At 44.6% G+C, this 24,929-nt stretch overlaps 1 protein-coding gene across 6 annotated transcripts in view; it reads left to right on the forward strand.

Annotated features, from left to right (window-relative positions):
* Nucleotides 1–24,929, forward strand: part of LOC116429915 (protein Star) — a 34,266-nt gene extending 9,337 nt beyond the window's left edge. The window contains exons 1-7 of one of the 6 annotated variants that reach the window (XM_031983442.2): nt 218–312; nt 3,155–3,765; nt 12,881–13,072; nt 16,747–16,960; nt 17,399–17,563; nt 17,706–17,897; nt 18,016–21,622. In XM_031983442.2, coding sequence (XP_031839302.1) covers nt 3,692–3,765; nt 12,881–13,072; nt 16,747–16,960; nt 17,399–17,563; nt 17,706–17,897; nt 18,016–18,201 — 1,023 coding nt within the window. In that variant the 5' untranslated portion in view covers nt 218–312; nt 3,155–3,691 and the 3' untranslated portion in view covers nt 18,202–21,622. Of the gene's footprint in view, nt 1–217; nt 313–769; nt 999–1,821; nt 3,766–12,880; nt 13,073–16,746; nt 16,961–17,398; nt 17,564–17,705; nt 17,898–18,015; nt 21,623–23,460 lie in introns of those variants that run through there. The other 5 variants (XM_076364442.1, XR_004235591.2, XM_031983441.2 and 2 more) reach the window with 5 other exon arrangements.

The raw sequence follows: 24,929 nt of genomic DNA on the forward strand, positions 1-24,929 counted from the left end.
CTGCGTCGGCTGGAATTGTTTTCAATCATTTATTTATATGTTTACTTCGAAGGCTGACGATTCGTAAGAAAATGTTTCATTCTTCAACGAATCGAGCGACATTCGTTTCCGGTAACTTCCGTGTAAATCCTCTCCGGGATATTGAAAGCAAGGGGTTGATTCTAACAGCGCTCGATGGTTTTCAAGTTCACGTTTCATTACGAATTCACCGTTCCTAGCTGAACCCCTTGCTTCATCCCCTGAAACGGCTCATCGCGATTCCCTAAAGAAACTACTTTCTATTTCAACGATTCTCAGAAAATCAACCTCCAGGTGAGTGCGACTAGTCAGTGATACGTTAAAACCATACTGGCTGGGTCAGAGTTAATAGGACGCAGACAGAGGGGGACAGAGACAGACATTTACACCTGGCCCAGCTGAGAGCCACTGTCCTCTACCTGGCCGTTTAATAGGAGAACGTAGTGAGACAGAGGTGTGGGGGGATAGAAAGAGACAGTGAAAGTTAGACAGTGAAAGACTCAGCCAGAGAAGGAGGGGACGTGGAATGTCCTCGTAAAAGCGTGAGAGAGACAGAGACAGGGAGTGTGAGAGAGAAAGAGAGAGAGGGAGGGAGAGTGAGAGGCACGGCTCGATTGAAGGGGATAGAGCAAGAGGACACGTACCTACGTAAAGGCCGGTGTTTAAAGAAGGACACCCGATACAGGAGGCATTGTACCCGGGTTCTACCGTGTGCCGTTCCAGGTGCTGGAGGGCAGTCGGCTCTCGCCACGGGACGGACATATACAGCCTGCATTTCCTTCGCCGTGGATACCGCGACGTTCGCTCGAACCCGTGAACGTGCCAGGCCGGTCCTCTAGGCGCGATCCCAATGGTTCACCGTGGACACACGAACCGCACCGGGACACCTGCCGCAACGCGACCGGACGCTTTGTCTTTGACTCGGTTTCTCATGGGAGTCCTCGAGTCCGTCTGGTCGGGACAAGTTTGATCATTCCCAGGTAGTTGCAGCTTATCTTTTTAAGTGACGTCTGCCGCGAGACACGTGGTCGGACGCTGCAGCATGCTCGACGTTCGTCCAGTCCTTCGCGATCGAAGGTTCGATTCGATCCTTGGTATTTCTACCTCGACGGCGGCCTTAAATATCTCACGCGAACGAATACTAGGAAACCCGCTCGCAACCTCCATTTTCTTGTGTAACCTATAGCTAGACTTTTGTGCCCTTATCAACCATCTGCACCTGGAAGCCTAATCAAACCTACGAAAATAGGCTCGCGCAGCCTTCACCTTCCCCTCGCGACCGAGAGAAGGCTAATTCAGCCACTCTTAGCATTTCCGACTGCATTAGCTTCTTATCAATAATCTACCCCTGTTAGCCTAGCGAAACACTCGGGTAATCTTTCTTAGCCTTCGCTTTCCATTCTCTAAGCGAAAGGTGCCTGGTTCGAGCACTTTTGATATTTCCAGCTAACCTGTCGTCCTACCGCAGTATCCGCACCTAGGAACTTAATGAAACGCGAGATAAGCTCGCAGAGCCTCCACTTTGTTCTCCACGAGCAAATACAGCTTAGCCGAACCTTTGTCATTCCCTGCTATCAATTTCTCATCGACCGTCCGCCAGCTGGAGACCGAGGAAAACACTGCCAAGAGAATTTCCCATAGTATCCAGGCTGCCGTGGCCAACGCGACGTTCCATCGAACGCGCTCGCATCGACGGCGCCTTCTGGCATTTCTAGTCCGATCGTTGGCCGTCGCGGTGGACGTCTGCACCGGGACACCCGGCGTTGAATGCCGCCAAGTGGGAGAGCCGGTGCGAGAGAAAGAAGGAAACAGCTGAGGTGCGAGAGGGAGAGCCACGATACAGAGCGAAAGAGAGGGATCAACGAGACCGAGGGAATCGGGGAGGCAAGCCAGGCAGTCAGGCAGGCAGACACCGGGTGTGTGTATCGTGTGGTCTGCAGTGCGACATTCGACGACACGCAACACACGCTCCTTTTCAATTTCCTCGGTCCGTTCCCTATCGGCGCGCATTTCTTACCCTGGAATTCCTGAAGGGGGTACTAACTAGTCGCTCGCCAGTCGGATAACGTTCGATTCAAACTATTCCTACGTCTCGAGACGTTCTCGATCACCGCGCACAAGAACAAGACAAACTTGAAATTATTTCCAAAGTTACTCCAAAAAGTTCATAATTTATTTATAATCATTCAAAGCTTCGACGTTCCGAGCTCGATAATGGAAAGTCCTCGTCACTGTACGTTAGGAACATTGTACGAGAAACAGAATAGAAATATTGAAACTATTTCCGAAACCATTGCGAAAAGTTCTTCAAAATGTATCTATAATAGTGTAACATTAAAATCTTAATATCTAAAATTAATCCAAAGTCGAAACCGTAAACATCCCTCGAAGAAATTCTGGAAAATTGGTTTGTAATTGTTCCAAGTTCAGAGGTCGATATTGAAAAGTCTCCATGACCGAGCAGAAGAAAAAGGGAACGTTAGAAGCGAGCGTAACAGCTCGGCAGCAGTAGGGCTAATAAACTTTGGTACACCGGGTACCCTCTTCTCTCTCTGTTCCTGTCGTACGCGACACACGCGGTCGGCAGTCGTCGCCGACGCGGCGCGCCTCGCTCCTCTTTGTTCCCTCGACTCCTTCGACCTCGAGTGAGAGCCGCTCTCGGGCCGCCAGTCGATCGACGCGGACGCTCGTCGATCGTTTGAATCGCGCTCGCTCGCTCGCCGGAAAGACACGCGCCGCGCGGACGGACGGTTTACGCGGTCTTCGGTTGTCCTGGTGACGCGTTCCTGTGTCTTTCTCGTTCTCCTGTTGTGCTCGGGATAGGATGTGTTGTTTCGCTTCGGCGCGCGTGGGCGACAGAGAAGTTTAGAGAACGGGAAACGTATAACAGAGTTCGAGGAGTCATCGGGAGTTTGATTCTGCACGAACTTTCGAGGTCCTTTGTGTTCGATGATTAAGATCAATGTGATCGGTTCGGTGCGCATGCTAGAGGAACGCCGAGTCGCGGAGTGCAAGGAATCGATCAAGGATTTTCGAGTGATTCGCGAATGATCGATACATTCCTTCGGAGTCTTTACTCGATCACCAGTACACGGCAAGAATACCACTAAAGAATTGATTGTTCAAATATAAACAGAGAGAGGACAACCTTGCCAAGGATCTACCAGGACCAATCGGAAGACGATCGATCGCGCAGAACCTTCGAACCGCAAACAGTACCGAAAGGGTCGCTTCCTTGACACGATCGAAACGGTTGCTAAATCGATCGGCACGATATTCAAAAACTCAAGAGTCCCAAGAACTGAAGAGAGCCTAAAGGACCTTCGGCAGATTAACGATACCTTGACTCGTGACTACGTAATAAACACAGAAGAAATATATGGACCTGTAACTAGTGCGTCAGTGGAGAAGTAGTTGTAACGGAGAAGATAAAGTTAAAAGGATCCGTTCGGTCGACGAGGGAATTGGAGTTCTCTTGCGGATTACGAGTAGAGGAAGACCCGTGCCGCGGCGTCCAACGAATTAACCGGGTCGACGTCTGCAGAAGGAATAAAACGTGGCCGGAGTGCAGTGGCCGGCTGACTGAGGATGTGCCCGGCCTGGTGAAGCAGCCCGGCCGATGTCTTCCGGGCGACGCTCGCGTCACGACGGGCTGCGAGACGGAGCCACGTGAATGCCGCACTCAACGGAACCTTCCTTCCCGCCGGGCGAATTATTCTGGACCGGCATGGAGCCCGTGAAAGCCAAGTCAGTATACATCTGTATCTATCCACGTTCAATCGAAATTCTTCGGCACTTCGATTAACCGCCGACAACGGTCGGGTCTGTTTTGACCCAGTGTTTTTAACCGTTCGACGGATTTTCGTAAGCCCGCTCGAAAGGTACCGAGCGCGATCGCGCTTTCGTTTCGACTCAGAAACGGAACGACGCTTTTCTGTTTGTACATAAATAAATTTTAACCCTTCGCGGACGAAGATTCTTTGAAATGTAGAAAACCTTCAACGGATGAAGCTAAATTATATTTTGATTGCTTAAATACTAGCGAGAACAGAAACTACATGCTAATCTCTTGCTGTCCGAGTAATTAAATCGTTCGCCTGCGACTCAGTCTTCCGAATATGAACGTTTCATCTCGCCGAAATGTCGACATCCGTCCGCAGAGGGTTAAGTAGCACGATCGTTAGATTTGTCCACTTCCAAGTAATAGCAAAAGTAAGGATGAATAATTGGAAGGAAAAGGAATAAATAAACTTCATCTGATTGTACGAGATAGACTGGCACTTTTAGACTGTAACGGAGAAGCGCGATCGCGCCGCTTGGGACTCGACGGTTAAAAACATCGTGCCGTTTCTCGCGAATTTATAGAGGAATTGGGTTCTTGTAGTTGGTCTTGTAGGAGTTGAACGATTGAAATGGTTTTTAATTCTCTTAGTTTGTAGTAAGAAGCGACGAAGATTTTTGATCGAATAGAATGACTGATGTTGGTATTTTACGGTTATTAATGTTTAAACTTTGAAGAGAACGTATATGTATATAAAAAGACTCGTAAAGTTTCTTTGCTTCTTCGAGAATAATTTACGATGAAGTAATTGACGATCGAAGTTGAGGGGGAAATTTTAAAGCAAAGGATTAAACAGGCTCCAGATACTTTATGGTATTGGATAAAGTTCGATATTATTGATCGTATGAAAGGTGTATTGGACGTTTGCGCAATATATCGTGTAAATAGAGACTCATTGCACAATGATCTTCGTTCGTTTTCTTCCTTTCTTTCCTCCATTCTTGCCTCTTTTCTTCCCTTTTCTCGTTCTTTTCTTCGGTTAAGCAATCTTCATCCGTATTGCTCAACGATATCTAGCGAACTGAATTATTGCACAATTTGATTCTCGATTTACACGGTGCTATTGATCACCGAGGAATCGCTTATTGAATCGTCCGAGGGGATACCTTAATAATATTGCGCAATACTTCACGATACTGTTGTACGTTTACAAGCCTTACAATACTCGTCCGTTGATCGGAGGTACGTTAATGTTCTGCGGTGTAAATTAGGTTAAATACATGGCGAACGATGCATAATTGCCAATTATGTATTCTGTTTGTTCCTACACAAATTTGTCCACTAGACAATCGTATCCACTAGATACGATTTTCCTAAAGCATCACTAATAACAGTTACTAAGAAATTCAACGATGTTACAAAATCTCTATTGTCTTTCGCAAGAAGCTCGTTAATGTCGCAAAAACTCTGTCGCAAACGAGGCGCAATCAATGAAACATTAGCAACGAAATATGACAAGCGTCAGTCATTCTATCCACTGCGGTTCCATTGATCGTAATGCATCCGCCTGCACCACGTAAATTGAGGAAATCCGAGAATCGTTGTCGAACCGTGATCCGCGTTGTTTCAATCTATCGTTTAAATTTGCAGAAAATCCGATTTAGTTACGTCGTTTACGGGGACCGTAAGTTCCATCCTTTCTTCCGTCCCTCCATTGTCATTTGGGTTCGCTTCAGCATCCGTGCCCTCTCGGGTGTTCCTCGTGACCCGCATACCTCATGAATTCCGACTCGCAGCGTGCTGCCCGGCCCGGGGAGCGTTCGACGGGAGCATTTTCCTAAAATCCGCGGAATCGAGACGGGAAATTCGTTTGGACGGTGCGTTTGTTATGGCTCATTGTTGTCCCCTTGCTTTTTCCCATCGAGACGTGTTCGTTATTATCGCGCAGCGGCGATCCTGGAATTCTCGTGGAATTCTCGAAGAAAGAGTTCGGTTGATATAGTCTCCGACGAGGCATTTTTTTCGTGTCCTTACTTCGAAGCAGGACCATCGGAGTACATTGTAGTTAACTTTCTTGTGTCACGCGTAGCAGCGTGTTTTGGAGCTTTCTTTTGTCACTTCTTTTCTCCAGGTTTTCTGAAAGTTATATTCTTCTGTTTCGAATATCAGCACAGAAATATAAATCTTACAATTTCATTAATTTCATTTCAGTAATAATTGCCAGCTTTCAATTCGTTCGGTTCTCAAGATCATCGTTACTCTCGTCTAGAGTCGAAAGATCAATCTCTTTCGACTGAACTCGACAAAACACCAGCTACTCGCAAAAACATTCTTCTTTAGTTCTCCATAAAGAGAACGCAAGATCCCTGTCCAATAAGAATCCACAAATTACCAGCGAACGATAGAAAGAATGATATAAGATCGCCGTAAACGATTTCCACCTTGATCTTGTTCTTGGCCCGATGGCAAACGACCACGTGACCGGAAAGAAATCGACTTGGACCGATTTCCCGGCGGGTTTTTACGAATGCCACGAGGAACGTTACCGTTTCGTGGCCGGGGGACCGTGAAACGCGATGAATGGGAGCCGAGTTTACCAATAGTTTCGGAGCGGCAGCGACTTGCCAAGAAATTCCGGCGTCTTTTCATTCGCGCGTAGATTCCGTAAACATTCGCCGCCCCGCGCGTCGCCTCGCGACGAGAACGCGGCACGGTTTACGTTTACCTAGCCGATTGAGCCCTAAAAATTCCAGCGAGTTCGGGAATTCGCGCGGCAAATGGTGTTTGCTCGGTTATATCGCCGCGACAAACTCGATCGGAAAAAAGAGGTGACGTCGTTCCTCGTGTTGCTATCGATGGAATCGCGAATTGAGACTGCCTAACGCTTTCCAAAGGCCGATCTTCGAGGTTCGATCACCGTTTACAGCGCCATTGCAGTCGAACATTGGAATTCTTTGGGTTTATTCATTGTAGTTTGATGTTTAACGTGGTTCAGATTTGTCGATCAAGTTGTGTTTCTGTTGTCGATGCTTTCCTTTCAGTATGGAACTTAAAAATAGAGAGAATAGAAAACGGAGCATCTATATTGGAAGTTGATTAAAGATTAAGTTATGAAGATGAAGATAAAATTGGGTTAGTTTTAATAAATAATGTATCTGTTATGAATAAGTATACTTTATATAAAAAATGTTGATCTTCGACGCTTCTTTACACTATGCCCGAGATACTCCAGCTTAATGTTCATGCCTGTAGTTCCATTATATTTTCAAGAACCTCTTCGCCGAGTTTCCCGCTCCTTCCATTACTTACGACATCCAAGTTTCTCTTTGTGAAAAATAAATCTTCCGCGGGATAGCGTCTTCTGTCAAGGATAAATATTATTAGAAGTTGCCCGTGTATAAAGAGTTCAAAAGATTGTTTAATTTTTACTCGGGGAGTGCCCGCGAGGAGCACCGCGACAGCGATGGAACTTTTCCGACAAGAAGCACCGTTCTCATTTATCGAAGCTCGGCACGAATGTATCTTTCTATCGATGAACCCGTTATCTCGTAATAGGACTAACGACGATAACGCTCATTAAAAATCTACTACATTGCTATCATCGTTTAACCATTAAATTCACTCGAACTCGTAAATCCTCGAACCTCTCGAACAAATATCCAGTCGTAAATATAAAGTTCCCGTTTCATCCAACGAATGACCGCACAATAAAATAACTCGGGAACCGTTTCAAGTTCTCCGTGTTAGTTGAAAATGCCGGTCAATTCTATGGACACCTCGCGTTTCCATTCGGTTTATTATGCGTTCACGAATACGCGCGCAGCAAGGTCGCGCGACAACGACAGCCGCGCGCTGCAATAAGGTCCGAGCGTCTAATACTCTATAAAACTGGAATATAAAGGCCGACAATGGCGGGGCCCGGTGTCGAACAACAATCGCGCCCTCCTGGAGCGCGCACAAAGGCGCCGCGTCGGCCGAATGGCGTCCTCCACGCGAATACGATCTATTATTTCGGTGCATGTGTTCCCTTTATTCCGCAACGATCGCGGCCTCTTGCCCACGATCCTAGGCTTTCGCCGGCCCGGAACCCGGAAACCACCGTGGCTTCCTTGTAAGCCGAGCTTTCTTCCGGTTGAAAGGTCGGCTGGGAAGCTCGTGATGGAACAACGCCGACGAGACAAACCCGAGCTCTTTCAACCCCTTGTTTCATCACGCTATGGCTCTGATTTCCACTGAAAATTCCGCGATGAAGTTGGCGATCATTTATCACGCTGTGGCTCTGATTTCTGCTGGAAACTTCGCGATCAATTTTGCGATCATGAATCTCAACGCATTGAGCGCCGGCCCCGTGAAAACGTGGATTTCTGGACTTCCATTTCTGGATTTGACGAATATGCAATTAAAATTACTACTATTTTACGAAAATGTATAATGTTTTGAATATTTTTTTTGGCTACTCATTGATCAGATACAAGCGAACCTTTGGGCTAAGTGGCCGATACGTTGCCGGCGATCAATGTGTTAAGAAATCCAGAGAAATGAGAGCACGGCGCCTATTTTACGATCTTTCCCGAGGAGGACGCGGAAATCCTGCCGGGCAGTGGTCTTCCCGCCTCTGTGTTTCTCGTTGTGTGGGCGCGCTCGGGAAAAAATCGCTTAGAAAGTGTGCGCACCTTTCCGCTTTACGCTCGCCGGGAATATGGGACGGCCGGCTGTTTCGCGAAGAAAGCGACGCTTCGTTTATAATTTTCGTTTGTACAGGCTGTCTTAAAAGCTTGGAACTCAGCTTATGGTATATGTTAACGAATTCTAGGTAAGAAAAGTTCGATTGAATTTGTATGAATTCGAAGAAGCTTCGTTGAAGAGTTACAAGCGTTCAAAAGCTTTTCATTGCGAATTTTGTTTTGAAATATTTTTCTATGTATCGAATTAGCGGCAATAACAACAGCAAAAACAAAAGGCATAAACCAACTGGTCGAGTTCTGTTCCCAGTTTTTGGGAAACCTTGTATCTCGAGTCGGCGAAACAAACTAACGAATCGCAATAACGCCATTAACGTATACCGGAAAGCACCGCACTGCTGCGCGCTGCCTTTATTTCTCGGGTTCCCCTTGCACAATGGAACACTGCCAGCTGTAAGCAACGTTAACGAATACATTGTTTACGCGGTGTACGGTATATTACGCGTTTATTGTTATATTTTAGGTAGGCGATGTAAAATAACGAATCGCGATGGTAATGTTCGCGTACCCCGAGGAGAATGCTCTGCTTGTCCGTTCTCTTTATTCCTTGGGTTCCCTTGAACAATGAAATGCAACTTGGCGATGTTACCGAGCGCAGTGTGTAACTCGCTAATACCATGAGTTCGTTGTCTTCGAATTTTATAGTCCAGGCCGGTGAGGTGAAGTAACGACCTGCGATGCAATGTCCGCGTATCTTGGAAAACGTTGCGCTGCTTTGTTCTCTTTATTCCTTGGGATCTGTTGTATGATAAAATGCGACTTTGGATTTTGTACGTCGCATTAGCGAAGTAAAGTGACAAATTATAATAATTTGTTCGCTTCGTTTAATGAAATTTCTTGCACGGTCTAGTCCCAGTTCGTAAAGCTAATTGCCATGGTTTTTAACGAGCTGGGATATGAATGTTTCAGCGATTAATTTATTGAAACAAAGTCAAAGTCTCAAAGAGATCCAGATTAGCAATCCATAGTTTGGAGAAATGTTATTTCTATCTAGAAATCTGTCGTCCTCCGAGTAAATGTTACTAATTTATTTCCGTTGAGAAATAAACTAGTAAAAAGGGGACACCGTTGAAAAATGATAATAAAGCAGGCTCAATTACGTTGTACGTCTCGTAAACTACGTCGTCGTCTTCTCGTTAACGTCTTCCTCGCCGGCGACCCTCCGCCCGCCCTTTCGCCCTTTGTTCCTCGCGTAATTACCGTCGCCGTAAGAAATAGCCGCGTTCCATTCAAATATTTTTGCGAGCTTGGAGGCAAGAAAATGCAGGAAAAAGTGGTCTCGGAGAGTTTCGCTCGTGGAAAAACGAATTGCGCGGCATGTAAGTATTTGGTCGGAAGGGAAGTGACATCGGTCTCGTGGGTAATGCATAAGTGCGAGTTAATGGACGAGCATAATTTATCATAGCTTACTTTACCCATCATCAATCATACTTTCAGTTTTTCGTCATTCTACCATTCCATCCTCATACATTTCTCTATTCTCTCCAATAAATTCTTATTACATTTTCAGTAAATTATCCTTTTTCCTTTCGATTTATCGCTGGCCTAGATCACACAGCGATTATCAGACGCGTCGGAACGATCAATTGAAAAACTTCCACTTCACGCTTACGAAAACGCATTGCCACGAGAAACGGTGGAATAAAAATCGAGCTTTCCACTTTCTACGGGGGATTACAAATCGGTCAGCCTAATTGCTCGGCGGTCCCAGCGTTAAGCACGAATTATCCGTTAGAAAAAGCCGAATGTCGCCCATGGAACGTGTTCCCATTAAAGAGCCAAGATTATTTTCCGCTCAGCTCGATGCATTACGCGCGACCACGCTTCACCGCGGATGCACCGAATGAAAAATGTTGTGAGCGGACGGGTCGTTTCCATTGTTCCGCGGTTTTCGTTCCTCGCGTCGGTTCTCGCGTCGGTTCTTGCGTCGGTCACTGTCGACCGGCCACGGTGAATCGGCGATCCAGGCGGTTCGGCGGCCGATTACCATTTTTCCGCAGTTAATTCGGCGACGCCGGGGCTACCATCTCCGTCGTATATACCCGTAACGTCGTTTCGTCGCAATATTACGCGAATCGATCGCGAACGGGGCCGCGTTACAACCGGGATCGTTGCACCAGCGTTGCAAGTTTCAGATGCAATTACGTTACAGCATCGCGTGAAAGTTTAGATATCCAACGGCTCTCCTTCTCTCTCTCTCTCTCTCCCTCCGCCTGTCGTCTTTCTGTCTTTCTCTGTCTCGCGCGCGCACATACAGTGCCGCAGTCTAGAGATCGCAAGTGTGCTCGATTTTCTATAATTATTGGACCGGATATTTATGCAAATTCGCGGTTTTACGAGCATGTTTGGAACGGCCGGAATTACCTCCGATGTTTTCGTCGACTCGCAGTTTAATTCCACGAGGATTGCACCGAACGTCGCGCGATACTGCTGGATTTGCTCGGTGATTATCCTACTTTTCGCTTCGAAATTGTTGTTTGGCGTCGCGTACACGAGTACTCGAATTAAATGCATTCTTCATTTTCAATCGGTTCTCTACATATTCCTCTAATTTTTATTCGAGCAGTCAAACCTTATTAATCGTCCAGCTATCTCACTTGTTATTCAGTTCAAAACAGTTACTGTAATAATATTCTAGATCCAGTACAATCAGCAGCCGATAGAAAAGATCACAAGCTCGATAACTCGACTAACTCACAGAAACTCGATTTCTCGTGTAACTCGCCGAGAAATGAAAAAAAAGGAGAGTCACAAACCGAAGAACCCCGGAAAGTTACGAAGTTGAATCGATGAAACGTGTATATACGCGGTACGCGAGCGCGTTCACAAGTAGCCGAAGAAGTTCGTCTTCCAGGAGCTGCCCGCGTTTATCTATCCCCGATCGGGCGGAATTTGCTTTCGAATCGCGGCGGGATCTCGTGCCCGTTATCTCGTTATTATATACACCGGTGCAGTATGCATTCAGGCTTTTAGCCTGGCCGGCTGAATTTAAACACGGCATTAACTCGAATCACCTCGAACGGGCCCAGCGCACGCCACGATCGTATCGCCGTCTAATGTCGGCCAGCGCGCCTGTGTACTACGAGATCGGCTGACCGATCAACGGCACGAGATCATTCTTTTATCGGGCAAGAAAGTACCAACAGAGAAAAGAGTAGTAAATGTTGCACGGCAAGGTCTGCTCGAGCTTTATTGCTCCAGTCGCGCTGCTCTCGCCATTTTTCACTTGTTTTATGTTAAATTTCCCTTGCGCACGGTTGCTCTAATTTTCTGGATCCTTTCTCGTCTACTAGGTTCCAATTTTTCAATTCAAGTTAGACTATACAGCGAGGCGAATCGGATCACAGGGCGAATTAGATCAAAATATGAATCCGATCAATATTCGTTGTATCGCAAATTGTTTCTCATTGTTTTGAAAAATGTTTAAATTGTTTATTTTTTAGTAATGCAATTCCTCTTTTTACGAAACAGCAATATATTTAAAGAGTTAGTTAAAATGATTAGTTGCGATGCAAGACTTTCTCGTTCATCAGGGAGTTCCATGACGAGCATCTTTCAGAATGAAATTCCCCATGTGTAGCGTACGATATCTGCACTGTTGTTACTCTCCTTTAAACGAAAAGGACCGTATATCGTTTACGCGATCAGTTCTCTGCTGGTAAATACTTTTCAAAGCAGCTTTCGAAGCATTATCTTGAAGAGTCTTTTACCCGACATAAGTTGCGAAGCTTAGGAAGTTATCCACGCTCCGTTAGGGGTCCTCCACCTTCTCTCGCTCCGCCTCTATTATTTCCTCTTCTTTGTCCCCATAAATACTGTGCACTACGTGCACGCCCCATACAAATAGAATATTCTATGAAACGAAAATGTAAAGTGCGCGAAAGTGTTGCATCGACAAAACTTGAACGATGCACCCTAATTCTGGTTTCTTTCTTCTTTTCTCTGTTTTCCTTCGGCTCTTCTATCGTTCTCAATCCCGTGGTTACGTTGCTCGGTTATTCCGCGACTTTTTACTTTGTTAACGTTATGAAATATTAGCATAATATTGCAATGATTACGATAATGTACTAGAACGTTTAGCTTGATATTCGAATGGGTAATACTATCAAATATAACGCTAAACGATAATATAAAAATCATGATAATTACGCTAAATAATAATATTATAAAGTACACTATAGAAATTCTAATAAAATGTACCTCGGAATTTAAAAAAAAGCTCGATCAACGTCCTCAATATCTATGTACAAGCTTTCATCTCCTTTTCGAGAAAGCTGCTTTAATGAAAACGCCGGACAGATAATGGGGAACTGCTTCATAGGAGCCGGTTTTTTTGCAGAATGGCGCCCACAGGCATGCCGCCGGTCACCGGTGTCCTGCAGCCTCCCGCGGGCTCGACGCTGGCGGGGTCCACTATGTCCAGCCACAAGAAAAGCTGGTGGAGGAAAGTGGCCCCCTGCCTCGCCTTTCTCGCGGCTTTTTCCACCGCCATGGCCTTGCTTCTCGTCTGGAGCGAAGCTGCGGCCTTGAGGTGAGTTTTTTCATTTTGCCAGCCGAAGGAGGAAAAGGTTTTACAGCTGTCACCGGTGCCATTACACATTCCGCGGAAACGAATCGAGATCTTTATGTAGCAGGCGACCCATCGAAGCCGTGTGCTTTGATTCACCGACGATCAAATCATTGGATTTTTATTAAATTTCGTATTAAACAATCATGGCGCGAGAAGTCTATTCGTTGGTTAATTGGGCCTTTCAAATTTTATACCGGTTTCTCGGTATATCAAACGTGACGTTTTTACCAAGAATTGTGTGCGGATTGTATCATTTTCATTGCGTTTTTAATGAACTGATCGTGTCTGTTACATAATTCGAGAACGAGAGTTACCCTTAAAACATATCTCATTCTGATTTATGGTCACGTGCGACCGTTCCACGAGCCATTAGTCTTTCCTGATACACGGAAGAAGAAGTACAAAAGGAAGTCACCGAAGGTACGATTTATTTTCGAGGACGTCTCAATTAAAGAATGAACTCGAGATTTCTCGAAATTATACGGATCGCTCTGTCGATACCATAATTTCAATCGAATTGCAGCGCAAACCAGTCCAAGATGCAACTTCGAAATCGCATGAATCACGAACGAAGTAACTGTTCCACGGTCCCATTGTTCCAGTGATTAAGGTTTACGGCGGCTTAAGCGCTCCCCGAGCGAATCTTTACTTTTCCTCCTTTTTTTCGTTGTCTTCCGCAAGAAAGACTGCTCTCCAGTTTTACGGGTCCTCCCTGCCCGTGGAATCCCACGGTTTCGTAATTTCTTAACGCGCGGGGGAACGTAAACATTTTTGTTGCCCCGTAAACTAAGAGCTGCTCCTCGAGTGCGCCCGTATTACTGCGCCACTATCTGCCTTTACGGTGCTTTCTATCGAATGAGCAATAATGCTCTGTGACGAATTGAACAACCTGCTGAACCGACAACCTCCACGTCATCTTTATTATGATCCCTTTTGACGAGCCGTTCATTTCGCTCGTGGCAAGATTACTTTGGCTCTTCGAACTACATGCGATTCGTAATTCGGTTTACGTCCAGTACGTTTCGATTACACCGTAACGTTCAATCGTTGAAATTGTAAATAATCAATTTGTCTGTTACGCGTTAATTATAGCGTGAATCAGTGTATCGCCTCCTTTAACATAGCACAGTGATTTGTCTCGAGACTATGCAACGAAAGAAGATAAAACTTCTGTTTAACCCTTTGCACTCGAGAAGTGACTCAGTCACCACTTGATTTGACACAGTAAGACTATGGAATGTGATATTTAATGTTAAACTTTGTATAATGCCTCGATACGTGAAACATTGGAACAAAACAGCTTTGTTCCTCGATGCACTGGCGATTTCTCTTCGAATTAGTAAGAAATTCTGGTAAGAAACATCCGAGTGCCAAGGGTTAATACAATACAATCGTTAACGCTGTCATTAAATACAATGTGTTAATTCTACTTCTGTACGTGAGAATTCCTCAATAGGATGAAATAAAGATCCTCGAATAAAACGAGAGGAAGGGGCGTTGTTGCTTTTAATCAATTTTCCCGGCGTTCCCCGGGAAAACGGAGGCTCCGTAAATTAGTGCCGCGCATAAAGATATATCCGTGGACAATTAATGGCATTCCACGGCGCGTCGCGTCGGTGAATTCACAATCTCAGCCAATTTACCAGGACAAATTGCCGTGCCGCGGAATCACGTTTGCGCCGCGCAAAGAGTGGCGTTGTCGCTTTTTCCCGTGGACACTGCTCCGCGGAGACGTTAACTGGCCGCGGGATTGTTAGACCGAGCTAATTACTAGGTCACCCGATGATTATCATCCTTTTCCCTTCGCCGGTTGCGCCGAAGACTATTAACGTCGCTCGACAATGAGCTTACAGAGGGGAAAAAGTCCGTTGAACGATGCTTGTTAGCGTCTAAGGCGATTACTGTTAACACCGAAACATTATGAAAAGTTGATGATTGTTGCGCGAACACGTTTGCCCCGGCAGGATTGCGCGATTTGAAATGTAAATTCCAAGGAAACGAGCAGCTGCTTCTCTAATCGTCGCTCGCACTCCGTTAAAGCGGAGAGCGCTCATTCGATTGTCCCTTTGTTTCGCGGGAAAAGGATCGGAACGGTGGAAGAACGCGGTGAGAAATGTGTAACCGGTATGTGGATCGCGATATTCCACCGAGCGAGAGTCGTAAATTAATTAAATCATTGTTGCCAGCGAAAGACCGAAGAATTGAAACGTTTGCTCGCATCAAGCCTTAATTGCACGTTACTTCTTCAGTTGTATGTTTCATTAAAATCATTTTCCTGTGACTCCGTGTACTTTCTTCGACTATCAAGTGATTTTATTGTCTTCGCTTTACAAAGATCGTTAACTTTCTCAAATGGAACGTAGTTTACGTGTCGTTTTTATGGTTTCTCTAGCTTTAATGATCGGTTTATTGGAGGATCGTCGAAGTGATTAAAACAGAAACGAGAACCCGCGGAGTTTATATTTGAATCCTGTAACTGGCTTTCATTTGCTCGGCTCAATTAGATCCTTTGATTTATTATTCTAATGAATCTGGAATAATGGAACTATCTGTCGGAGAGAGTACACGGCATCGCACAGAAATCGCTTAAATGAAATACCTCGATTTTTCTTTCGCAGACCAATTTCACCGACCTATTTCGCTCGCATCGTTTATTTACTAATTAACGCGCGCTTCCCATCGTTCGATAGCGCATCGCAAATATTACTATTTCTATTTAGCTTAACGACTACACTGCGCAAAGAGTGCATATCGGCGAATCAATTTAGCCGGTTGCCCTTTGGTTTCTTGCCCAGTTGCTCTCAACGGAGATATTTTATTGTTTATAATTTACGAGAAAATCTGAAAGATGCTATCTTCACTCCGGAGCGTTACAACTAATAACGTTAGAATAGTAGCGTGCGTGTTAAGCGACGTTTATACTTGTTACATTCCATTCGAAATCTTCGCGACGAGTCTGTCGCGATATTGCAGGCCAAGGAGTTGTTAACAGGAGATTCTCCAACGAGAGAAATATCTACGAAAGTTTCTGCGAACCAACGCGAGAGTGGTTCCCGAGGAATCGGACAGGTTGCAATCCGTCGCTGAAATCCAGCTGGATATTCGGGCAAACGCGGAAACAGCTTATCGGCACACGCGTTACGTTCTAACCTGTCAGAATTAATGAGAGTGCCAGGCGCGCGCGTGTCCGCGTGCGTGTATGCAGGGCAGGTCCGGGATATTCCGGCAACCAGAGTGGAATAGGCCGATGTTGATGTTTTAATGCATCCATGTCGAGTGTTTTCTTAATTAATATGCATTCGGAGGTCGGTACTTAGGTAATACCTTACGATTTAAATGAAGCAATCAGTTTCTTAATCAAGTTTTATATTTTCCTCCACAATTATTACGAAACCGTAGTCAAACTATACCAACGCGATCAAGTTACACTTAAAAGTTTGTCGAAATTTTACCTACTCTGTATTTAATAAGGCAATTCCAGCTGAGACGGTCAAATCTAATTATTCTATATTTTATTTTCTGTTAGATATCAATAATATTTCTGATACACTAGTCCTTTTAAACAAAGGGGACTCTCTCGTACTTGGTATATTTGCGTGTAGCGTGACACATTAAAGCGGACGTGTCGGTTGCAGGAGACAGGCGTTCGACGCGAACATGACCAGGGACTACGTGTTGAACAGCGTCTCGATGGACAACCCGGAATTGGTCGCGTACATCAGGGAGGTTCAATTGAAGCCGACCACCCAGCAAGACCCTCTGAACGCGACCCAGACCACGGAGGAGAAGTACGTGGCGGGTTTAACCGAGGGAAAACGCGAGGGCGTCTACGTCGAGTACATTAGCAGGGTGAGGAACGACCTTTTAATCCGTCTAATTGCTGGGATATTAGCCGAGGCCTCTGGCGATTCCTTCCACCGTCGTAATAATCTCCGTCTCTTCGAGGAATTGCTTCATTTCTCCCAGTAATAGACCGTAGCCTTTTCTTTTTCGAACAATCATCTTCCATCAGGCCGCTTCTTCTTTCCAACTTTCAGTTTCTCTGTTTCAGTCTAGCGATTTAGCTACTCACCATTATTTGTATAACTCCTAGATCTATTTCTCATTTAATCTTTTATACTTCGAATTGAAATGTTCATTTAACGATGATTCCGACTGTCCGCTGTCGTTGAAGGTTTCATCGATTAAGAGATGTTTCAATTTATTGGAGAAAATGCGCACTTACAGGGTATTCGCCGTTCAAATTTTTTAGTAGTTACGAATCACGAGGTTTTCTACGTTCCGCAGATAGGAGCTGTTTCGAGCACCGGTTGGCTAGAACGGAATCTTAGCTGGAGAGGTGTTCTCGTGCTGACTGATCCCAGAAGTTTCTTCGAGGCTCACCGGAGCACTAGAAATCCGAAGACTAGGGTCTTGCACGCTTGCCTTAGCACCGATAAGGATACCAAAGAGGCAAGTGAATAAAGGGATCATTTATTTGATCGGATGAACAACCAATCATCCCTCTTAAAATGAAAAAGAACATTCGAGAAGTTCAAGCATAAATTACCTCTGTCTCCAGTTTTCTAACAAAGGCCGCACATTTGAATTACAGATTACTTATCACCAGGAGTCCGAAGTTCAAGTTACCAAACTAGGAGAAGGCCCTAATAGCCTGGTGTCTTCGGACGAAGGTCTGCCGACGACAAGATTGAAATGTTTCCCTTTGTACAGCGTCTTATTAGCTTACAGCGCCACAACTCTGGACTACCTGAGTTTGGACAGTCCTGATGCTCAGGATGGTCAAGTAAGCATCAACTTTCTCTATCGCGACGATAAGTTAGAAACGTTGGCAATTTTTCAATGAATAATCACGATGCATTCGGTGAAAAATAACGATGTTTGATTTTCGTTTAATTGTCCAGGTACTCGACACGATTCCCTGGGAAACGACGAGAATATCCGTCCTCTCGATCCGCTGGAGTCCTCACCACAGCGAGCTGGAGACGAAGACTCTGATCGACAAGATGACCAGTAGAAGATACAAATTAATGTACACAACCGACACCGGGAAGCTGATCTTCATGTACAACGCGTTACTTAAGATTTGAACGTTGACTCGGGCCGCCTGTAGACACTGGACGATTCTACGTTCCCCATGAAATTCGAAAAGGACACGATGTTTCGCCAAGAAAATGGAAGATCGTTCTGACAGGTGTGATATGTTTCGTTCATCGACAAAACGTAATTGTAACGGATTTACGTAATTTCGTTCTGGTCTTTGAAAGAATCGTTGATTGTCGATCGAATCTTCACTTTTCCAATGGAAACACGTTCCCTCCCTCCGTGATTGGATCGTAGAATCAGTCGAGTTTCTCACGAATCGAGACAAGCATTTCGTTTCCTTTTGCACGAGAGAGATCGCGTTGATCGTCGATACAAAATCATTTTTAGTTTCCCCGTTGATTCTTCCCTCGCGAACGAATCGTGAAATCAGTCAACTTCCTCGCGAATCGAGACGATTGTTTATTTCCCTTTTCGACTCGAGCCATTGCGTCGATCGTTGCTAAAAAGTCGCTTTTATTGGGTCACCCTAGAAGTAACGAGGATCTTTGCATCTCTTCTACTTTTGAAAACACTGGCATCAACAAAACTGTTTCTAATCTAATTATAATCTACAAATAGATGACCTATAGACAACAACGAAGAATAGGAAACTAAAAATAGTTTCATTTATCTTAATTTCAGAAAATAAAAGAAGCGTAGAAAAGCCTTGTTACTTACGGGATGACCCAGTAGTCACGCAGCGACCCGAGACACGCGACAAACGACACGCGACACACGACGAAGACCGAGCGCCGTAACAATGGCGTTCGTGAGTCCGCGCGCGGCGCGTCGGTCTCGAATTACTTCGTTTCTCGCGCGAAACGAAAGCTTACACGCCGCTCGGAAGCGTATTCCGGAAGAATAGACGAAGACTAAGAGGAACGAACTCGACAGTTCAGTTTCGTTCTCGTATTTTAGCGTAGGTTCGTTTTTTATTCGGATGTTTCAGCCAGTGTAGACGTTTCTTTTTACGAACGATGTATGTATCTACCGTTAGGAGATCACTCGATGGTTAGTCAAGGAATGGCGAGGCTCATCGATCGGTTTTCATTCTTTTTCGTACAATTTTCTGCTTTACATTTTTCTGCTTTTGATCGAAACTATAAAACTGTAAACTGGGAAGACTCTTTTTGCCTCTGCGCCATTCCGCTAGACATCGAGTCATCGCCCAACTGTACATATGTAGATGTTTCTTATTTTTTATTTCGTCAATTGAGCGACAGCTCCGTGGTTCGATACAGATAAACACAGTTCGTACGGGACGTTCTTCGCGGACACCGCTGTCGCAGTGATAACAAGTTACTCTGATTACCTACACCACGGGCCTTACTAGCACGTAAGTCGATACTTAAGATAAGGTATTGTAGAATTACGCGAACCGGCCGTTTGCGCTTCGATTTTGTCATTGACTCAACGACTCCACCTGTAATCGTCACTTCAATTTCTTTTCCCTCGACACTGGAACTACCGAGTAATTCGATTGACTTATCTATAATTTCGCGTAGAAATCGGAAAAGTACCTTTTTCAAGATTCGAAAACGTCGTAGCTTCCATATGTAGAAGATCCAAACGTAAAATACACATTCCGAGATGGATCATTGTAGGTACTTCCAGCGTTAATATATAGACTGTCCAATAAACTCATCGAAACGTTCTCGATGGAAGGGAAATTGAACAGTTGAATTCTAAGAAAGCCAGTCTATGCGTGAACGTGAAAATTTGATGATTCTTGGTGGAGCCTACGCGCTAGGGAGCATTAAGCTACATTCTCGTTTGAACTACGCGAAGGACGTGCTCGAAACTTCTGCTCGAGAAGACGAACTCTTCGAGTTGGTTTCAAAAGACATTGATACCCTTGGGAAGATGTTTCGAGCGCGTCCGCAGTGGTACGTTCAAGAGGCAGCGTAGCTTGGCAGGGGTTACTTTCTTCGATAAAGTTCGTGGTTCGAGCTGACTGCCATTTCTTCGCTTTTACGATGATGATTAAGTATCCTCCTACACGATCTCTTTTATTTTACTAATTTTAATCGGGTGATCGTCCGTCAGTGAACATTAATTTAGGCTTTCATTGATTTTTCGTAGATTCGTCAGCATTCTTCAGTTCATAGATGCTTCGGTACTCTAAAGTTTACTTTCTTTCCTCCGATTAACTTTGTCTTTCTTCCACTAATTCCACGACTAAATCACTGCCAGGTCGAGCTAGTCGTAATACGTAATCAAGGTCGTTAGCTGGATTTATTTTAGTACTTTCAGTCACCGAAGTGGCGGCTATACATCAGAACCCATGTCACTGTCCTCCGGAACTCTCTACCGAGTTCATTAACTCGATTCATTTTATTAATTTCAGTTTCCGAAGTGTCTCCTATATATCACTCTCTGCATAATATCATTATAATCTGTGCATCTCCACCGAGCTCATTAATTCGTCCCCTTCTACTAGCTCCAGTAATATAGGTCCTCCTATCCCCTAAACTGTCTAACCGTGAACTAGAAATCATTCTCAAGTTCATCGATTCGTCTTAGTTTATTTTTCTGAGTTACTACAGTGGTTCCTAAGCAACCGAAGGATCATTAAGTTCGTTAATCCAATTTATTTTACTATTCTCACTTGCTGAAGAGGATCACCCAAACATTATGCTCTCTGTAGAACGTCGTTGTCATTGAAAAACGTCTCGACATGAATCGAGAACGTTCCTGTCCGCGAAAGTAACCTCTGATTCGGTTGACGAACCTGTTTCCAGCGGTGAATTCGAACTTTGTAAAATTCGGCGTCGTACTCCGCGATTCCGGTTCAGCGCGATACTTAATTATGCTCTCCGTGGGATGAAGTTCATAGAGTTCATCGGCCGTTTCGACGAGCACCGGATCGAGCGGATTTATTCTCGATCAACCGGCTCGTTATTGCGCCTGTGAGATCGCGTAGCGTTCGAATGGAACAGTAATTGTGTCTAATTCGATGGATGACGACTTTATCAGTTTCGTGCAGCGTTCGGATAGACAAACGACGAAGCTCAATACACAATAATTCCCAGTGTTTTCCGATGATCCGTTGATATCGTTCCTCGGATCGATAATGATTGCTGTAATCGCTGATTTCTAGTATTCTACGTTTGATATTCGCGCGCGTCGGTGATTACGAAGCGGCGAGTCACGTATGTATGTTTGATTTTCGGACACTGCGATCAGTAATTTAGAATAGTATTTTACAGTGAAAAGAATATTTTAACAGGTTACATCAATCAGAAACGAATGATAATTACAGTTTAATTTCTTTTTTGAATCTGTGACTCGAATTACTTCGCTTTAGGATCGCCGACGCGTATGCTGTAACATTCTTTCCCTTTGCCTCGAAACGTTTGTACGATTCATTTCGAGAGAACTGAACGGATTCTTTTGGAGAACAATAAAGGTAGATATTTTGGATGATTTTTGACCTCCTTGTCGAGTGTACCTATGATAGTATTTCCCTTTCGTGGTCTAGTACGAGTGAGTGAGGACGTTATAAGAACGTACATCACAAAAATCTACACCTTCATAATACTCTATTAATCCTTCGTTAGTCGATTGCACAATCTATTCCCATAAGAAAACCATCGCTCCCATACAAAAATCTCCAACGATCCCTGACAAGCGACAATCGGATCCCCTGAAAGAACAATAAGAGAATTATTCCAGGAAATTAGCTGTTCTCGAAGCACTCGTTAACCAAACACAAATCCTCCTGCCGCGATGAAAGGCGTTTACGTGGCAGCTTCCGCAATATCAAACACCGTTCCCATTAAAAAGTCTTTTCCCTCCATCCCCCAGCGCATTCCTGCAATTCATCGCCGCGACCCTCCCTGAAAATTGCGCAGGCTCCCTCCCTTTATCTCTGAAAGAACACTTAACCCGCCCCGGAACTACTTTCGAAATCATCCCGAATGTGTCGGGTCTCTCGGGGAAACAATAAAGAAAAAGACTTTGAGAGATTGCGCGTTGCATCTGGGCTCACCTTCTCCTCTTCTTTATCTTTCCGCGGCGCTTGTATTCCAACTTTTTTCCTCACCTTTTCTCCGGTTATCTTTTCTCCGACTCGCGTCCGAACTTTCTTTCCGTTCGTTCCCTCGGTTCCCCTCCCTCCTCCCCGTTCCACGGAGCGACGCGTCGTGTTTCTCCGAGCAACGCTCGGTTGAAACTTAAATTAAAACTGCGCTGTAATTCATCGATAAAATATGTCGGCCCTTTTTACCGGGAATCCCCCGTGTTGCGCGTTCGCCGTGAATTATCGGCGCTTCGCGCGAACCGTGCCGCTTTCTGAACGGGCCCTCGCGCATTTTTATGAACCGAGAATTTTTTATTCCGCCGTGGCACCGAGGGGGAGAAATTCTGGCGAGTCCGAGCAAAAAGTCAACGGAAATGGATAGGGGCGGGGAACGCGCGGCTGATAACGCCGGGAACGTTTCTCACTGTCCGGTTCTTTTTGGCAATCATTTGACGCGTCGGTCTTTTGGCTCGTTGGATCAGGAAACGTCGCTTCTCTCAGATTTCTAATGGTCTTTCGTTTATTCATCGCTGACGGGTCGAGGGAGGACTTTGAAATCGATTCTTTTCAGCGATAGTAACTTCAAATTGAATTCTTTAACCCCTTGTATTATTTACTCTTGCTACTAAGCTCGTGCAGAATGTTTCTATCAGCACTTTGGAAAAAACGCAAAAAAATTCTCCACTGCGCTCTATGTACAAATTCTCTTTCAAGATAATATATTGATAATAACAAAACAGTTGTTTGCTTTGATCCATGCGCATTGAACAATATTCATGTTTATTGAACTAATCTCGAAATCTTCATCCGAGTCTCACTCGTCATTGTACTTAAAGGGAAAGTAATTTTACATTATAAAGTTTGCGTTTTTTGATATGGAATATACGAATAACAATGAATGAATTAACTACAGGAATTTGGTATAGCACTCAGTGTGTCGTATATTGTGGCATTGATGCTGTAAGGGTTGAAACGTTTTAGAATTGGCTATCCGGAGACAGTGATTTGTTGAACCGGGAAATTGAAATGTATTTGATTTCGTCTATCATCCCTTGTCATGGTTCTACAATGTTTTTGTTCACGATCTACAAACGAAAAACGCGCGCGGAACGGAACCCCTGGGGCTGGCCAATATTTTCTGGGACCGTGGACCTCCTGTGTCGAATTTGTTTGCTTGCTGCGAAGCGATCGGCCGTGTAAATACGAGACTGAATTATAAAGTGCACTTTTTCTTTGTTTATAGACTGCAGATGTTTCTGCGACTACGAAATTTTATGGGTTAATTCGGAAAACAACGGAAACCACGTACGAGGCGTTAATTTGTACACGATCTCTAATCTACTGAATTGTAGATAATATACACGAGGTAAAACCAAATGACACGTTAAATTAATTACATAAAACGAGGGTAGTGCATTTCTACGAATCCATTAAAACAGAGCACATCGCAGAATAATGACTGAATGGACTCAAACTGGAAAGGCTGTCATAAACAATAGATTTACGTCAACTCGACGGAATACCGAATTATAGAAGCATTATTCAATGAAAATTCCAATCGATTTTAATTAACACAATTATGCGAACACGTATCCTAATTCCCAGTTCTCCAAACTCTAATTGAATCAATAAGCGGAGCTTCAAAATGAGCTTTTAATCACGTACGTAATACGTATATATACAATTTAACGAATAAGGTAAAAATAAAGAAGTAATTCCTCCAAAAGCAATCCAATGAACTGCGTAATAAAGGTGAATCCAGTTAGCTCGCAACTTAATTCAATTGAGTCTGCGATGGTGTCCGTTTCAAAGAGAATAATGTCCTCGTTAATCCCGTCCCCAGTTTCCATGAACTCTCTCCCGAAGAGTTTGTCGCTGTTTCGCGAAAAGGTGGACCTAACAAAAAGCTACTTGCAGGGTGGCAAAAAAATGAGAGAAGGGCAACAGAGGGAGAAAAAACACGAGACGGATAGCTGAGTAATCCCACAGAGAATTTCCCTTTTTTGATCCTCCGCCGGAAATTGCATTTCGTCCCGAGACCAGTTCGCAGCGCTTTCCTTTTCGATTTTAATTAATTAACTTTCACAGAGGTTCCACGCGGTCCCGGCTGATTTTTTCGGATCCCCCACGACCGCACGCGATGCGGACCAATCGCTTGAAAATTGGGTCAGCCTATAAATAATGCGGTTTTTCGTGGAAGCGTGCGGCCGCGCAATAAAAGGGCGGCCATTTGTTCGCGATAAATTTCGCGTAGGCGTAACGTTCATTCTCTTCCGCTGTCGGCGAGTCTCCTCCGGCCATTCCGGTCGATTGTACTTCTGGGTTCTGCGAGTGAAACATCGTTAACCTCTTCTCCTTTAATATCGGGTCGGACACGCAATGAAAATTTTCAATCGAATTCGACGGATCCAAGTGCTATTTATTTATTTCTCTCTCGTAAGAACGAACTATCGCTTTAAGTTCTTTTCCTTTTCAACTAAATTAGTAACGACCAAGTATTTTTATCGAGAGTTGCGGAAGAAATCATAGGTTAACAAATTGTGACAAGTATGACAAGTTTGAAATATCAACAGAGGAAAAGACCATACGTTAGTCTCTCGTTAGCTGAATAATGAAATTATTCGTTTGCAATTTTCGAGTTCAGATATCGAAGTTCGAAGTCGCCATTACAGCGGTATTCGACCGCGAGGGGTTAAGTAATCGTAGAACTCG

Source organism: Nomia melanderi, chromosome 2 (assembly GCF_051020985.1).
Source record: "Nomia melanderi isolate GNS246 chromosome 2, iyNomMela1, whole genome shotgun sequence".
Taxonomy (NCBI): domain Eukaryota; kingdom Metazoa; phylum Arthropoda; class Insecta; order Hymenoptera; family Halictidae; genus Nomia; species Nomia melanderi.